Below are 18393 nucleotides of genomic sequence, written 5' to 3'. Positions count from 1 at the left end.
GCGCAAAGATAAGAATGGAAACAAATGGACCTCTCAACATCAGCCCAGGCACCCAACACAATTCAGCGCAGTCAGTCATGTGAAGTCCTGTTCCACTGACTGGGCTAACTAAAGATGACTGCACAGTGGTATTCAGTTGGAAGTGTAAAGCCCTAGGCATCTTCAGCATTGACTCTGAATCTTGTGAAAGTCTAATTGCATCAGATCAAACACTGTCAGAGACCTCCTGCCGATTTCCATCTCATGCTTTGAGTTGCTAATGATTCAATACTCTTCCTTGTTCAACAGTACTTGGAAGAAACACTGAAGGTAAAGGAAAATAATGTACTCAGGGAGGGAGATATCTACTCCAGCAGAGAGTGGCTGCATAACACCACCACTGAGCTGGTCATTCTGAGAAACTTGACTGCCGATGGTGTCTGAAGTCAGTGACAAGAGAACCAAAGTCAAGTTTATTGTCATACGCACAAGTACATGCATGCACAGGTGCAATGAAAAACTTACTTGCAGCAGCGTTACAGGCACATAGCAGCTATAAGCAGCATTCACAAGAAAAACATGAATGAAACATAAATTATACACATTTTTTACAAGAAAGAATGCAATTAGAGCAAAAAAAAGGTCTTGGAATAACTGGAATAAATGCTTGTCCTTTTTCCTCACCAACCTACCTGTGTTTGACGATTTATAGGAATGGCCATTGGACTGTGTTTTTGTGGATAATTTTTTAAATTTCACATTAAGAACACCCTCCATTATGTGTTTTAGCACAAACATTGTGCTAAATAGGATATGTTCAGAATAGGACTGGCAGCTAAAGACTAAGTGCCCACAAGACACTATGGTTTAAAATCAGCCCCAGAGTTATCATTCCTCAGAATCTGTAAAGGGGCCATTTCACCATCAGGCCAGTGGACTGAGGATAAGGATAGTAGAAGAGAATGCCAGGAGCAGCACCAGATTCACCCAAACATGACATCCTAAACTCGCAAAGACGCAAGACAAGACCATGTACATGTCAAACAGCAGAAGTAGAATGCAACAGGCAAAGTTAAGCTACTTCACAACCAACAGATTGGATCAAAGCTCTGCATCCTGCTATATCCAGCTGTGAATACTGGTGGACAGTGACATAGCCAGTGGGCAGACTGTTAAATTGGTTCATTAATTGTTTTTTGGATTAACTTGGTTTATTATTGTCACACATACTGAGGTACGGTGAAAAACTTGATTTCCATGCTGTCCATACAGATCATTTCATTACAACGGTGCATTGAGGTAGTACAAGGGAAAATGAAACAGAATGCAGAATAAAGTGTTACAGTTACAGAGAAAGTGCAGCGCAGGCAAACAGAAAAGGTGCAAGGCCATAATGAGGTAGACTGTGAGGTCAGGAGTCCATCTGACCATACTAGGGAACCATTCAGTAGTCTTATAACAGTGGGATAGAAACTGTCCTTGAGCATGGTGGTACATGCTTTTAGGCTTTTGTATCTTCTGCCCAATGGGAGGGGAGAGCAGAGAGAATGCCCAGGGTGGGTGGGGTCTTTGATTATGCTGGCTGCTTTACCGAGTCAGTGAGAAGTGTAGACAGAGTCCATGAAGGGGAGGCTGGTGTCTGTGATGTGCTGGGCTGTGTCCTCAACTCTCTGCAGTTTCTTGCAGTTATGGGCAGAGCAGTTGCCATACCAAGCTGTGATGTATCTGGATAGGATGCTTTTTGTGGTTCATCGATAAAAATTGGTGAGTGTCAAAGGGGACATGCCAAATTTCTTTAGCCTCCTGAGAAAGTAGGAGCATTAGTGAGCTTTCTTGGCTGTAGCATCTATGTGGTTGGACCAGGGCAGACTATTGGTGATGTTCACTTCTAGGAACTTGAAGCTCTCAACCCTGTCAACCTCAGCACCTTTGATGTAAACAGGCACATGTGCACCGCTCCCCTTCCCGATGTCAGTGACCAGCTCTTTTGTTTTGCTGACATTGAGGTAGAGGTTGTTGTCATGACACCATGTCACTAGGCTCTCTATCCTCCTCCTGTGTTCTGACTCATCGTTATTTGAGATATGGCCCACTATCGTAGTGTCATCTGCAAACTTGTAGATGGAGTTAGAGAAGAATCTGGCCATACAGTCATTAGCATATAGGGAATAGAGTAGGGGGCTAAGGGCACAGCCTTTGTGGGACTCCAGTGTTGAGAATAATCATGGCAGAGATGTTGCTGCCTATCCTTACTGATTGGGATCTGTTGGTCAGGAAGTTGAGGATCCAGTTGCAAAGGGGGGTGTTGAAGTCCCAGGTCTAGGTGCTTGGAGATGAGTTTGCTTGGAATTATAGTATTGAAAGTGGAGCTGTAGTCAATAAACAATAATCTAACATAGGTGTCCTTACTGTCCAGGTGCTTCAGACATGAGTGTAGGGCCAGGGAAATGGTGACCGCCCTAGACCTGTTTTGGTAGTAAGTGAATTGCAATGGGTTGAGGTTGTCTGGGAGGCTGGAGTTAATGTGTGCCATGACCAGCCTCTTGAAGCACTTCATGATGGTAGATGTTAGAGCCACCAGACGGTAGTCATTAAGGCACATTACCTTGTTTTTCTTAGGTACTGGGATGATCGTGGTCTTCTTAAAGCAGGTGGAAACCTCAGATTGAGGCAGGGAGAGGTTAAAAGAACATCCAAGAATGTCCAAAAACATCTGCATTCTCAACAATGTTGGACCCTGGCATGTAGGATGTTCTTGGATGCTCTGCCCATAAACCTGTCTAATTGTCTATACATTGAGATGGAGCATCTCTTTTCAGAATTACCAAGGGGATAATCCATTCTTCAGATATTCCCTGAGGTCCCCACCTTCACAGAAGCCAATTATTAAGCAATTCAGTTTATTCCTGTCAATATCAAATAAAGGCTGAGTGCTTTGAATACAGTCAGGTCAAGGCTCCTGACAACATCCTCACTGCAGTACTGAAGACTTGTGCTCCAGAACTACCAAGACTTCTAGCCATGCACTGCACTGCCACTGACATCTAACTGATAACAGAGAAAATTCCCATCCTTGACAACATGTTGAAAATGGATGTAGCCATATACTGCCTTTTGGATCTACTTTCTAGCACTGGCAAAGTGATGGAAGATCTCATTGACAGTATTATCAAATACTAACTGGTCACTGTAAACCAGATCTCTCATGTTTTGAATTCATCAGGACCAAACCTTACCATTGACTTGATCCAAGCACTAACAAAAGAGTGGAGTTGTAGGGTTGAGCTGGAAATTGCTGTTGACATCAAATGTGGCATCAAGGAATTCCTGTAAAGTTGAAGTCATTGGGGATCAGAAGGAAGACCCTCCATTAGCTGGAGTCAGGTTTCAAATGAAAGAAGTTGGTTGTAGTTTTGAAGGCCAATTATTTCAGCTCAGGACATTGCTGCTGGAGTCCCTCAGGGTACTATCCTGGACCCAGCCATCAGCCACTTCATCAGTGTCCCTTTCTTTAAGTTTAGAAGTGAGGATGTTCACTGCTTACATTGTGTTCAGTTCTGCTTGAAATTCTTTTGATAGTGAAGCATTTTGTGACACATGCAGCACATTTTCGACAACATTCATGCTTGAGTTGGAAGGTGACTAAATTTGGGCCACATAAGAGTAATCTCCAACAAGAGAGAGGTAATTATCTTGGTTTGATATTGAATAGCATTAGCATCACCCAGTCCCCTGCCATTAATATCCTGGGGGTTACAACTGACCAAAATCTTAACAAGACCAATTGCAGAAAAACTATGGTGAGGGGAGGAAACCTGAGGTAGGATTTGCTGGGCCAAGCGACTTACCTCCTGACTCCCCAAAGTCTTTCCACTATCGAAAAGACATGTTAAAATGTGATCGAGTATCGTTCTCTTTCCTGGATGGGGCTGTCTCCAATATCACTTAAGAATTTTGATGCCATACAATACAAAGCAACCGACTTGGTTGCATTCCATCCAGCACTTTAAACGTTAATATTATTCACCACCAGCACACTGTACACATCCACAATAAATACCACAGCTATCTGCCAAGGCTTCTCCCATAACCAATCTCAATCACATGACTTTTACAACCTGGAAAGAGAAAGGATAGCAGCTGTATGACAATGTCACCCTTGTGTTACACACCGTTCACCCTTGTTGTCACCCTTGTGTAACCCTCTGAGTTATACACCATTCTTTTCTGATGCTTCACCTCAGAATGTCCTCAGAATATTGCCACAATTGTTCCAGAGAATAGATCAATACTATCTTCTCAATGGCAATTAGATAGTAAATTTTGGCATTCTCTCAAATCTCACATTCCACAAACGAATTTTAAAAATCCTGTCTAATTATGTACATCTCTGTTGTGCATGACTCGCAATTTAGATCCTGCTTTTCCTCACCCCTCCATTGGCGGAACAATCAACAGAAAGCTGAGACATTCCTGGCCCCCAGTGATTATAGCATTTATTGCAATAAGAATAATTTGGGTCTATTTAAATTGAAATTTCCATATCACTACAGGGGATAGACCTTAACTTTGAATTATTGTGTATAATGGATGACAACAATCTGGAAGTCTTTTTTACAACTCTACTTATGGGAGAGATGTTTAACAGGCTACATTATCAGCTGTTTCAACTATTTCACAGTTGAGGTCTACCTCTAAGTATTCTGTATATTTTGTTTTCTTTGAATGATCTTACTAATTTCCTTTTAGGCACTAGCCTCACACAAATCTACAGATCTGAACCTGGAAGGTGATCTTAAAAATACACCATTGATGTTAGCGTGTTCCAAAGACAATGCTGAAGGATTGTCCATATTGGTATGTATCCTTATTGTTATCTGCACTATCTTTGTCTTTATAAGCATGAATGTAAAAATATAAGAAAAATAAATGTGTTTCTCTGTTTCTTAGTCTATAATAATCTAGGCCATTTTTATTTAAAAGTAATGCTTATCTTTGAGAAGTGGATTTAAATCTAACCGAGAACAATTAGATTCCTTCACAAAGAGGGTGGTGTGTATATGGAATGGGCTGTGGGAGAAAGTAGTTGAGGCAGGTACAATGACAACATTTAACAGGCATTTGAATAAGTATATGAATAAGAAAGGTTTCGACAGATACAGGCCAAAGACGGACAAATGGGACTAGCTTAGGTGGGCCCCTTGGTCAGCATGGACGAGTTGAGCCGAAGGGCCTGTTTCCGTGCTGTATTACTCTAAATGTTCCCAAGCCTATTTCCTGGAAGGTTCCCATGTAAAATGAGTTTCTATAATCTTAATCAAGTTTACAAGGATTTAAACCACAAAGCTATCCCCAATGTGGCACACATTTGATAATTTCATGTAGGGACCACATGATGTTGGCAATGGGATTTGTAAGGTGTCACAATAATACAATGGAAGTTCTCTTTTCTGGTCTGAGTTTGAGTCACATTTCTGCTGTCAGTGCAAGGGAGTGCTGCTTCCTACCCACTCCATGCCAGATGTGACCTGGAAGTGCTGAACACTCACTAAATGTTAAGTTCTCCACAAGCTTGCACTAATCTTATTGAGCATTAGTGCATAGTTAAAAAAAATTATATGGCCTGGGAATGTAAGTGCTTTGTTTTGGTGTTTCAGTCTATAGATATGGTTTCCCACAAAATGAGCTTCTGATGTTGGCTGGGCTGTCAGTAAAAATGTTGAATTAATGTCAGTTATTTCCTGACAAGATGGCGAATCATTAAGTAATTCCCATTAGTTATGGCAGATTTTCTTGTAGTGGAATCATTTTTAACAGCAGCTTTGGGAATATGGGAATCTGAAAATGGTATTAGAACAGAGATCTGTGGCTCCCCGCTCCACTAGCACAATGCATTATTGACCTTTAATGCATGTGAGATAAGTTCTATTACTTAATATTGAACACGTGGTGCTAAATCAATATTCATATAATGCTTGATTTTGGCATACTTTGCTACCTTAGAGATATTATATCCACAGCTAATGCCTGTGTCAATTCTTAAATACTGTCTGTAGAGTTGGAACTTATTTTGTAATATAGATTGTTGCGATGTAACACCACAATTCCCAGCCTTTCAGCTTGTGGTGCAGAGAAATTTTTATGTTCCAACTGCTTCCACTGTTCTGATTTCCTGCACATAATTTGAGTATTAATATAAGTTAGCTGAAAGGCTGAATGTATAATTACAAAATAGAGGTTCTATTGTTATTGTGACTTGGTCAAATCATCTCCAGTTTCTCTTTTATTTTGAAGACAATACTTCCTCTTGAGTTCCTTTGTTAATGGTATTTGTGAAATGTAATGTTTTGTATTTCAGTATCTATTTGCTCAATGAGCTGTGGTACAGGATCACAGAGGTTGCAGTAGGGATTTACAATTTTTTTTAATGCAACTTTCTGCACCGGGGCTAAGTAAAAAAAATGACTTAACTGAAAACTCCCAAGCCAATGACACCATATAATGCCCTGTGGTCAGAGAGCGAATACAAATAAACAGTGTGATCATAGAACAGATTACTGGTGACCCGAAACAGAGCCTCAGATGTCCAATCAAATCAAGGCTGCATTAGAACATTGACTTAACAGAATCTACAAAATCTTACAGAGGAGTCATTGTCGAATATTAATAAGTGTTCCCATAAATGCATTGTCTGCATGGTTCTTCTCCTCCTGGCACACAATTTGCGACAAAAGCACACATCTCTGCAGTGAGAAACCCAGCTGGCTAAATTTGAATGTAAAGAAGCTTCAATACTTAACTATGGAAGTCTGATTTAACTCGTGGCATATCCTGCTTCTTGAGAGTAGTATTGGTATTGGTTTATTATTGCCACAGTGAAAAGCTTTTGTTTGTGTGCCATCCAGATGGATCATGCCATACATAAGTACATCAAGGTAGTAAAAAAAACAGAATGCAAAATATGGTGTTGTAGTGACAGAGAAAGTGCAGTGCAGGTAGTCAAATAAAACGCAAGGGCCATGATGAGGTAGATTGAGAGATCAAGAGTTCAGCTTTTAGAGTATGAGAGGTCTGTTCAAGAGTCTAATAACAGAGGTATAGAAGTTGTCCTTGAGCCTGGTGGTACGCGCTCTCAAACTTTGTATCTCCTGTCTGTCAGGAGAGGGGAGAAGAGAGAATGACTGGGGTGGGAGTGGTCCTTGATTATGTTGGCTGCTTTCCTGAGGCAGCAGGAAGAGTAGACAGAGTCAGTTTAGGGGAAGCTGGTTTGTGTGATGGACTGGGCTGCACTCTGCAATTTCTTGTGGTCTTGGGCAGAACAGTTTCCGTACCAAGGTGCGATGCATCCGGATAGGATGCTTTCAATGGTGCATCTGTAAAGTGGCACAGACACACCATGTTGCCCACCATTGTAAAAGTGGCAGCGGATCCATATGTAGTGAGTAAGGGTTATGTTCTATGCTTTTTGCAATCCCAGCCTTTTCCTGTTCATCATGAGGAGATTAGTGTGGACCTGATATTGCCATCTGTGTCTATTCCAGCAGTTCTTCTGATGCACTGCATTTATACTCCAATGAACATAAATGGGGACAGATGACTGTGTAGAAACATGGTCTATGGATTGTTCATAATGGTTCTTGAATAGAATTAGAAAGGTAAATTTTAAAACTTCTCTATCAGCAGGGAAGGTGTGGAAAGGAAATTAAAATGAAATGGCTCCACTTCTCATGAAACTAATGCTTCAATCACCTTGGGGGACTCCTGCCATGCTTACCCTCTCCAAGTGAAACAAAAGCTCTTCTCCAGACCACACAAGGGAAGTACAGGCCTCTGTTGCCCTGTGATTCCCACTCCCCTCCACTACGAAGCTGCATCCACGTGCCCCCTTCTCAGACAAGTGGCTAATCCTCTTCCTACCTGGACAACTACTGTTTTTACCTGAAACAGGTGAGCGGCTGATTGTTGGCAAGAAAAAAATGAGGCATTGCGGTTCAAACCCATCAGGCCTCTGATATCTCCCTTATGGGACTGCTATCCACCCTCACCAGCATCCCTCAAGGAATTAAAATTAGTTGCAGCTCAGAAACTTCCCGGACACTTTACTATTCCTCAACTTCAGGTGACTGAAGGCTTCTTAAATGTTTAAGGTCTTAGCTTCATTAATAATTTGTCTTCAGATCTGCCTTCCAGCCATTCTCTTTGTATATCTTAATTATTTTATGATCATCTTAATGTGTAGATATTTTTTGACAAGTGAAAATGATCTATTATTACTCAATTAATCATTATACTTTGCAATCCCAAGGGCCTCTGTCAGGCTGTCATTTAATTTTATATTTACTATTCTCAATACATCTACACTGTAGTATTCCCACTGCTTTTATACCCTTCCTATAGGGCAATGCCCTAAGTTGTACAAGACCACTGGGCTTATCATTAGACAAGTATATCCTTCTGATTGAAATATTGACCCACTTATCTTTTAAAATGAGCAATACTTTCCACCACAACTATTTCCTGTATGTATACACTCACTCTTTTTACAGAATGTTTTCCAAAACATTTTCCTGCTGCTCAGTAAATATTAAAAATCGATGAACACGTGGGTCCGATAACAGAAAATAGTACTTCCATTTTCAAAATAGACTTCTCAGCCTTGTTTAATTCAGTGGAAATATTCAAAATAAGGAGCTTGACAGTATTATGAACTGTGAAGTTCATTATGAACTAAGTATTATGAACTGTGATAAATTGCAGCAGGTTATAAGCAGGCTGGTGGAATGGGCAGATATTAGGCAGATGAAGTTTAGTGCAGAAAATGTGAGGTGTTGCATGTTGGGAGAAAGACTGAGGAGAAGCAATATAGAATAAAGGATTCTAAAAGGGGTACAGGAGCAGAGGGGCCTGGGGATATGGACGCACAAGTCATGAAAAGTGGCAAGGGTGGTTGAGAAAGCAGTAAATCAGGCATAAAGAATTCAGGGCGTTATCAATAGTGAAAGAGCACAAACACAAAGAAATCGTGAGGGGTCTGGACAGAGGAAATGGTGAGAGGCTGGTGCTGTTGGTGGAGGGATCAAGAATGAGAGGTCACAATAAAAGGGGAGGGAATTATGTGGCTCAAGGAAAACCATTTATATGCAGCATGTGGCTGGAATCTGGAATGAGCTTTTTCAGATGTGGTGGAGGCTAAGGATGAAAGGCCAGGGCTGGAACTAGGCTGTTGCTCTGGGAGAGAGCCTGCTTGGACATAATGGGCCAAATGGCCTTCTTCTGTGCTGTACGTTTGGCAGGACTCTTCCAGCAATTTACCCCCCTATCATCCTCTCTGACTTTCTTACACACTGCTTTTCACACAAATAACTCTAGCCATTAACTAACTATTGTTTAATAGGAAGTTATGATCCTCCCTTTGTTCTTTACATTTTTTCACTTATTTACATGATTTTGTTCTTTCTGATCACTTTAATTTTCATTAGAATTGTCTATGTGATTCTTTAAGTTGCAAACTCACGCTTTTTAAAACATGCTTCTATCATTGTTTCTTCCGATAAAATGCATAACCTTGCTCTTGGACTATGATGCCCATTGTATTAATCTGCCTCTCTGTTACTGTTATGGTCTGCCTCACTGATTGATGAATGCCTGGCTTTAATTTGACAGCAAATTCTGATATAGTGTTCCTCATGTCCATTATTCTGATACGTTTATTAACAGCTGTAGTGCAGTAGCACCTATGTTGGATTTGTAAATTAAGTTATCATGGTAGGACTACAATACAATTGTAGATTTATTCTCAACATCTGCTTGGAAGAAATTAATATCTCCTTAGTATCTTTGCAGCTCTTTAAATTCTTACCGCACTGACAATTGCCCAATCCCAAAATGGTCACTTTCCCATGATCACAAAAGTTCTTGCCAGGAATCTGGTTCGAATATCCAAAAAGGAAATCGAATGAAAACTTGGGCACACTATATATTAACCATAGATAACACTTGGTGGAACCTAGTTATTAGTTCCTTAAAAACTTTTATTCATAGAAACTTTCCTCACATGCTGTCACATCCTAGATAGATTTAAGATTCCCTTCCTGAAACTGCTTCCTTGATTCAGATAATTCCTTCCACTTGCCCATTCTTTCTTTTCCATCATAGGTCTCTTTTTCTCATTTGATGTTCAAATAAGTTCATTATCATCTCTATTTTCATTAGTTGGCCTTCATATATATCTATCTAACATTACCTGTTGTAACATCCCAGAAAATGCTGTCACCTCCTTAGCATTTATTTTGATGGTAAGAACTACATTATAAGTAATTGTTTCCAAGGACCATTTTCCTGCAGCTTAATATCTACATGAAAGATTTAACTTGCATAATGAATGCTTATAGACCAGATCTTATTTTCATCAAGCCAAAAAGTCAGGTTTCCTTGGGTTTATAATCACTGTATACTGAGTTAACATGTTGCTGACTCTTACGAACCCTTGCTGATTTGGTAGCACTCTGATCACTGAGGCAGAAGCTCATGTGTTCCAGTCCTGCTCCTGAGATTGAAGTGCAAAATCCCAACACATTTCATTACTGAGTAACTGTTGCACCGACAGAGGTGCAAATGAGGTGTCTAACTGAGGCCGGATGTACTTTCCCATGTGGAAATTAGAAAATCACATGCCACTATTTTGAAGAGGAGCTCAATGTTAACTGTGGCATCCTGGCTAATATTAACCCCTCAACTGACATCACTAAAGTAATTATCTGAGGGTGATTATCAATTACTAGGATCTTCAATCTGAAATACTAACCTCCTTTCTCCAGCCACAGATGCTGCCTGACCTGCTGAGTGTTTCCAGCGTTTTCTGTGTTATTGTGTTTGGGAGTTTGTTATGTGAAATTGACTGCTACATTTTCAATATTGCAACAATGACTACTTTAAACAACAATGACTACATTGCAACAATGACAATTTAAAACAATGATTTAAAATTCCATGGTACATCCTGTGGTCATGATAGGTGCTATAAAATGCAATTCATTTCCTGAAAATTATCTTCTATCAGATCATTAATCAGCATAATATTCAGGGAAAATATTAACAGTGAGTTTTATATCTGGATCTGACCCAGGAGTAACCAAAATAAAAATTATCATACAGCTTGCAGGTTTGTTCTTTGGAGAATGTTTAAGGGATATACTTGTTTTTGAGAAGATCACATTATTGCTGACAGATTTGAAAGGTCAATTCTCTGATCTCATTCACACTCTATTTCATTCTCTTTTTGCATTATGATTTGTCAGAATGATTGACGAAGGAATATTGCTGTCTTAAAGGTGGACATAATCCAAACTGAAAGCTCATCATACTAACTCCCTATCAGTAAAAAGGACTGTTCATTAATAAAAATAAATGAATGAATAAAACTGTTAATAATAATGAATGAAAAAATGAAAAAGTCAGCAGACCTACACGATTTTCTAGCTACAACACAAATTTCTTAAAAAATAAAATATTTTCATCTTTAAATTGAGTCCATCTGGAAAGGAAGATCCAGAAACCTGGAATTCTGCACCCACTTTTAGATTCTGGGACCATTGCAGCTTCCAGTCTAAGATTAACATATCTTGTTAGATAAGTGCTCCAGAGTTGATGGAGCTAACATGGGTAAATGGAAATTGGCCACGGTATAACTGAAAGGTGGTGGAACTGAAATAGCAGAAAGGTGCTGAAAGTGTGAAATAAAAACAGAAAGTGCTGGAAACAACCAGCAGTTCTGGAAGCATAGGTGGACAGAGAAACAGAGTTAACATTTTTTCAGAACCTCATTGTGAATAGCTTCCTTACTTTATTGAACAGGTTGCTAAAAGTGAAAGAAATTGGATTTGCAAAATATAGCCAAAATAGATTAAGGCTGATCTTGCTGATCTGTGGCCTATAAAATGTGGAGTTCATATTAGAAAAATATTATTAGCAACTATTTTGGACTAAACTGAGTGTAAGACAAATGTTCTAAATCATTTCAATTCAGTGCCACAAACACTTCATGATGTTTAACTCAACTTCTATAATTATGAAACTGGTTGTTAAGAGCAGTGCTCAGATTCAAGTGTCTGAATCTCTTTTTCTAGAACTACAGTAAAGTTACTCTTTGATTAATTCTTTTTAGCTGAAGCATGGAGCATTGTTATGCAAACAGAATAGACTGGGCCGTTTACCTATTCATGAAGCTGCATTTTCAGGAGCAAACAAGACATTGGAAATAATAATTCAGAAAGGTTGGTATAAATGTTAATGTTGTTGCTTGAAGAGGTATTTGCCTTTATGGCTTTATCTACTTTATCTAAGCAGCGGCTCACATACTATTTGTCTTTCAAGGTGAGGAACAGGGCTACTCTCGTGATAAACATACAAACTGTCTTGATAAAGGACTCCATACCCCTCTTCACTTGGCTTTACTTGGTGGAAAAATTGAGACAATTAAAATCTGCATTGACAATGGAGCAAAAATTGATTTACCCGAGGTATGTGTTTACAATTGAGGAATAAGGTGAATATCTGAAAATAAATGGATGTTAGAAGTAGAAAAAGGGAATCCTAAATGAACAGCTGAACTGTTAATATTTGAAATAAAAGCACATACTGCTTGAAGTATACTCTTTATTAAAACAAGAAAGCTCTACAATAAGTGTTTCACTAGCAGATAATCATCTTTTATTATTTGTATTGCTCTTACTGAAAATGCAGATTAAAAAAATAAAATTTTAGAATCAGTGATGCAGGCATTAATGTTCAAAAGAATAAGAGGGAACATTTGGGATTAGAGCTTAATCTACTAAAAGCAATGGGTTCAATTGTATGACATTGAAACATGCCAAATATTAAAATAATTCAGTTCCCCTCTTCAGCTTCCAAGATATATAATTGCTCGTCCTCTTGCACCATAGCAGATTAATTACTTGCGATAGGGAAAGCTAGGAAGCTGAAGAGGGGAGCTGAATTATTTGACAATTGTAGAAAATAGGAAATATTAGAGATAAATGATCAACAGAGATGGGAGAATGAGAGAGAGAATGCAAGATTATGACCTGAAATTTCATATATCTGCTCCAAATTTGCCACAATAACATTTGGTACATTTGTGACAAAATCCTGTTCTTATGGATGACTAGAGTTTATGCCATCAACATTATGCCAGTTGAAGGAAAGCAATTATGAGGAATATCCTGGGTTATCTGATAAATGTAGATTGCAATGTAACTGTGGAGAAGAGGAAGAGTGTGTTGATTAGTGTAATAGAAGAGCAAGAGGAAATGTCAATGGAGCATTTCTCCAGAAAGACCCCGGATATATAACTGCTAATCCTCTTGCATCACAGCAGATTAATTACTTGCGATAGGGAAAGCTTGGAAGCTGAAGAGGGGAACTGAATTATTTTAATATTTGGCATGTTTCTCACTGTAACCTATCCAAAAGTGTGGCAATAGTGTAAGAAGAGTTTCCCAGAAAAATGAGTAATATTCCATTCTTGAATGGCCTTTAAGTTACTGGGAAGAAAGCAATTCATGATATAGAAAAAATTATTTTAATGAAGGGATGTGAAAACTCCATTGGAAGTAGGGAAAACTGTATAGGAAAATATTATTAGATGAAGAACGATTAGGGGTTGAAATCATAGAAAATGTTGATTTGGTTTATGATAAATGTGAAGAAAATATTTCAAAGGATATGGAACTTGAAGGTGTGCACAAATTGTACCATCACACTTCCTAGAAACATTTGAAACATGATCAATAGCTTTTGAAATGAGATGGCAAGAGAATGACAAAATAAACAATTTTTTTTTGATGACATTGATTTTGGGCTGACTGTTGGCCAGGTTATACCTTCCACCAGGGAGTCTGCCTTGTCAGCCTGTAGTTATTGTTATTTTCTTCCATGAAGGGATGGGGAGGAGCAGAATGTCAGAGGATGAATGCATTGTGGCAGCTTCCTGAAAACTACTGCTGAATGGCGTCACAAATATGAGCATGCTCAAAAATTGAATCCTTTCCTGATCACATAGATCAGGGTGTTCAATAGATTATGGATGTCATTGATAGGACCTTTCCACAATATGGAAGCCAGCAACCCTCATAATGAACAGAATGTCCGTCACATGCCCTTATGCTTTATGGTTCAGTGGCCAACTTTCTGCTCCCTGTCTTATGTTGCAAAGATATTCAAAAGATATGTGAGATTTAAAAGGAAAAGATGGTGTTGGTAAATGGATGTCACTTCAGATCGTCATTCTGAATATCATAGGCTGGCCACTGACTTGTTTGGAGATCAAATCTTTCAGAAAATACTGCTGTTGACCTTGCTACCTAGTTCTTCCAATTAACAAATACTGCAGTTCTACCCCCTTCTTCTCCTGCATAATTATACCTTATAACATATCCTCCTAGGGAAATCCATGCCTGTTTTTGATTTGGGTGAGGTAGTAATATCTGAACAAAGCAAAAAATTGGCTCAGTAACTCCAGAAAAAAAGAAGAAAGAAAATATATTCCCCAACTCCAGTAGTCATTGAAAATAGTTTTGACTCTTCAGTCCTAGACCATTCTCTTGCAGTTGGATCAGATGATGCATGATCTGCTCTGTTTTTTACTCAGGTGCAGGAAAGGCCCAAAAACAGGAAATTTGTTATGCAATGCCACTGGGTGGCAGAAGCCAGTACGTAAATGAGTATTGTGGAGCTTGGTAGGTGAATAATGGATAGCCTAAAAGAATGCTGAGGAGGAGGAGCAGGAGGGGTTGGTGGTCAGTAGGCTTGTAGCAATCTAAAGTCATAATTAGTAGTGGAAATCACTTCCAAGCACATTTCTCCATTGGAAAGTGATCCAGCACTGTAAGTATATCAGTGATGCCGAGGAAGTTTTTCTCATGAATGATTATCCATTATTATTTAAAGTAATATCTAAGAACTTAAAGTTATTAAACCATAACAGAGTCAACATTATTCCTGTTTCATATTTGCAGAAGGATAAATCAACTGCCCTTCACTTTGCCTGCTTGCAGGGGGCTTTTGAGGCTGTCAAGTTCATGCTTTCTAAATACAAAGGAAAGAAAGATATACTTCACATTCTGGATGGTATTAACCAAACACCGCTACACAAGTAAGATAAAACTAACCTAAAACTGACTTTTCTTAGTCAAGGAATTTAAACTGTTCAATGGCTTATAAGTGCCATGATAGTGGTGATTTTTAATGTTTAGAACATAGAACGTAGCACAGTACAGGCCCTTCGGCCCACAATGTTATGCCGAAATTTTATCCTGCTCTAAGATCTATCTAACCCCTCCCTCCCACATAGCCCCCCATTTCTCTATCATTCATATGTCTATCTAATAGTCTTTTAAAAGTCCTTAATGTATCTGCCCCCACAACCTCTGAGGGCAGTGTGTTCCACACACCCACCACCCTCTGTGTAAAAAACTCACCTCTGACATTCACCTTATATCTTCCTCCAATCACCTTAAAATTATGTCCCCGCGTGTTAGTCATTGTTGCCCTGGGAAAAAGTCTCTGACTGTCCACTCGATCTATGCCTCTCATCATCTTGTATAATGTGTATTTTTTACCTGCAGGGCTGCCACATACGATTCCTCAGAACTCGTGGAGTACTTAATTGAACAGGTATTCTATCATCACTCTTCTAAATGATTCCAAATGCTAACTTTGATGAGCTCTATTCTAGAGAGGGAATGAGATGAAAATGATTCTAAGATCAAGGTAATTTTCAGAAAAGTCCCTCCAGTGTCTGAGTGTGTAAGTCCAATGAGAGTGGCTCAGCCACAAAGACACAGGAATGGCAATTAATCTGAAGTCTAAGGTGAATATGCTAGTCTCAGCTGCAGGTATGATGAGGGTTTAACAATTAGCTTCTATTGCCATGAATTAGGGACCAGAATTTGGTGAATTTCATAATCCAGTTCCATACCTGAATATGCAGGTTTATGGTAATCATGTAAGAACAGGATCAGGTTTGATCTCTTATGCTTTTTCTGTTTTCCTTCTTTTTTAGCTCACTCACTACACCATTGCACGGTGCCCTTCTGTAGAACATTTGATATTTGGTACAGTGCTGCCTTTTGGATGAGATATTCAATTGAGATAGATGTGAAAGATCCAAGGCACTATGCCGAAGAAGAAAATGTTGACCCTCAATCTACGCCACTAAGACAGAATTACTTATCATCATCACTTTGCTCTCTGAGGGTCCCTTGCTGTATACAAGTCAGTGCTGCATTTCCTGAATTAGAAAAATGGCTAAACTTTAAAAATAAATTTTAAAAAAGACCATAGATACTGGAAATCTGAAATGAAAACAGAGAATTCTGGGAACGTTCATTATGTCATGAAACAGCTAAGGAAAGAGAAATATGACCAAGATGAAGGATCTCAGAGCTGAAATCTTAACTTGTTCCTCTTTCCGCAGATGACACCTAACCTGCTGATTGTTTCTGGCATTTTCTGTTTTTATTTTAAATGTTAGAAGTACTCCTTTCATTTATTTCTGATTCTAAAGCCGTTGACTGGCTATCTGGAGCAGGGGAAGCACATTTTCAACAAGATACTGAACTAGAACCTATTTGTAACTTCATTCTTTTATATTTAAGTAAATAATGCAAATTAATTCATGTGCAAGTAATTTTGGGACCTTTTTATGACAGGGATCAGACATGAATTTGACTGACAGTGAATCCCGCACTCCCCTTCTGTGGGCAACTTCACATGGAGCCTGGAATACCGTGAAAATTCTGCTGAAGAGAGGTCAGCTACTTTTATTGTCCATTTGTGACACCGTTATTCTAATTTCTGTTGTTTTGTTATGTGCTCATGTCGTTAGACAGTGGATTATCAGAATTTTATGAATTAACAACAGTATTAACGCTAGACTTCTATAACCAGAGAGAAGCAGTAGCCTTCCACAAAAACTTACTCTCGTAACTTGAGCTGTTAACTGCGGATTTCTCATCCAATTAAAGGATGTTAACTAAAATCATAGAATCACAGACATTGACATAAGAGAAAAAAGGTGATTTAGCCCATTCCCATTATATTCATGCTGACTGAAAAAGGATATATTTAGTTTTCCCATTTCCCAGCTCTTGAGTTGTAAATTACAGCTCTTCAATTGTTCATCCATCTACTTTTTTAGTCTGTTGAGGGTCTCTGCTTTCAGCGCCCTTTCAGGTGATGAGATCCATACCCCAACACACTTAAGATGAAAACATATTCCTCAAACTGCTGATCCATCTAGAAATTAACTTCTGTGTTTTTTTCACTTGTTGATAACATGGGTGACTTGAATTTCAAGATAATAACAAAAGGATTTATATTTGTGCTATTCTCTTTAAAGTAGCAAGCCATTGAATGACTACCATTAAAATAATTCACATTTGGTAAGGTAGATTAGTTTTTCATCCAGAAGTGAAGAGGCAAAATATGGCCATTAGAAATCAGCAAGCTCCAATGTAGATACAAAAATTAAAATTTCAATTGCTAACCTGCCTGGTTCCTGAGGTCAATACGCCAAAATTTTCCCTGATATCAAGCTTTGGTGCTGAGCCTTGGAAGTGCCAAGAAAGTGAATGCAGTTGAGAGAACTCCTTCCATATCTGTGGGAATTTTTTCCTAAATTAGGAATGAAGGAAACGTGAGAACAAAGGAGGCTATTTTGGCACTTGTGCTATTCTTCAGTTCACTGAGATTATTGCTGAGCTGTGATCTAGATTCATATATTCAATATTTCCACTTATTCTAATATACTTTTGGGTATCAAAATGCTGTCCATTTCAGATATAAAATTAACAATTGATACAGCAGTTTGTAAATAACAATTGATGCTAACCATCCTTTGCCTATAGAAATGTCCCCTAATTTCATTCCTGAAAAACTAGGCTCAGCTTTTGTCTATTCAATCCAGTCCTATACTTTTCATTCAGTAGCAATGAGGCTGGTAGGAAGAAACTATCAGTTCCCCTAATAAACTAGTGAGGAACTTCATTGAACCCTTTTGAGAATCCATACAACTAATATCCAAAAATGCTTTGCTTGGATTTCTCTGCACACTGCTTTACTTATATCTTCACAAAATTCAGTCAGGTTCCTTGGGCATGACCTACAAATCCATGCTGGCTTTCTCTGATCAATGTGCTCAGTTACTCCATTCATAATCATATTCTCTAGTTATTTCCTAACAGTGGATATTAATCAGTCTATAATTTACCGGGTTCTCTCTTCCACTTTCTTAAAAGCATAGGGAATGCACAATTTTCTAATCTAAAAGAATAGTTCCCAGGTTGAGAGACCTTTGGAAGGCTATGGTCATATACTCTCTCTTTAGCCATAGCTGGAGTATTGTGTACTATCCTG

The 18393-nt window shown here is 38.8% G+C and overlaps 1 protein-coding gene across 1 annotated transcript in view; it reads left to right on the top strand.

Annotated features, from left to right (window-relative positions):
• Positions 1-18393, top strand: part of LOC127574022 (transient receptor potential cation channel subfamily A member 1-like) — a 71182-nt gene that overhangs the window by 9216 nt on the left and 43573 nt on the right. The window contains exons 4-9 of the mRNA XM_052022616.1: positions 4729-4836; positions 12143-12251; positions 12352-12497; positions 14994-15130; positions 15603-15651; positions 16689-16788. Of these exons, the coding sequence (XP_051878576.1) occupies positions 4729-4836; positions 12143-12251; positions 12352-12497; positions 14994-15130; positions 15603-15651; positions 16689-16788 (649 nt within the window). The remainder of the gene's footprint in view (positions 1-4728; positions 4837-12142; positions 12252-12351; positions 12498-14993; positions 15131-15602; positions 15652-16688; positions 16789-18393) is intronic.

The sequence above is a fragment of the Pristis pectinata genome, chromosome 9, assembly GCF_009764475.1.
Source record: "Pristis pectinata isolate sPriPec2 chromosome 9, sPriPec2.1.pri, whole genome shotgun sequence".
Lineage (NCBI taxonomy): Eukaryota > Metazoa > Chordata > Chondrichthyes > Rhinopristiformes > Pristidae > Pristis > Pristis pectinata.
This window is presented reverse-complemented; position numbering and strand designations above follow the sequence as displayed.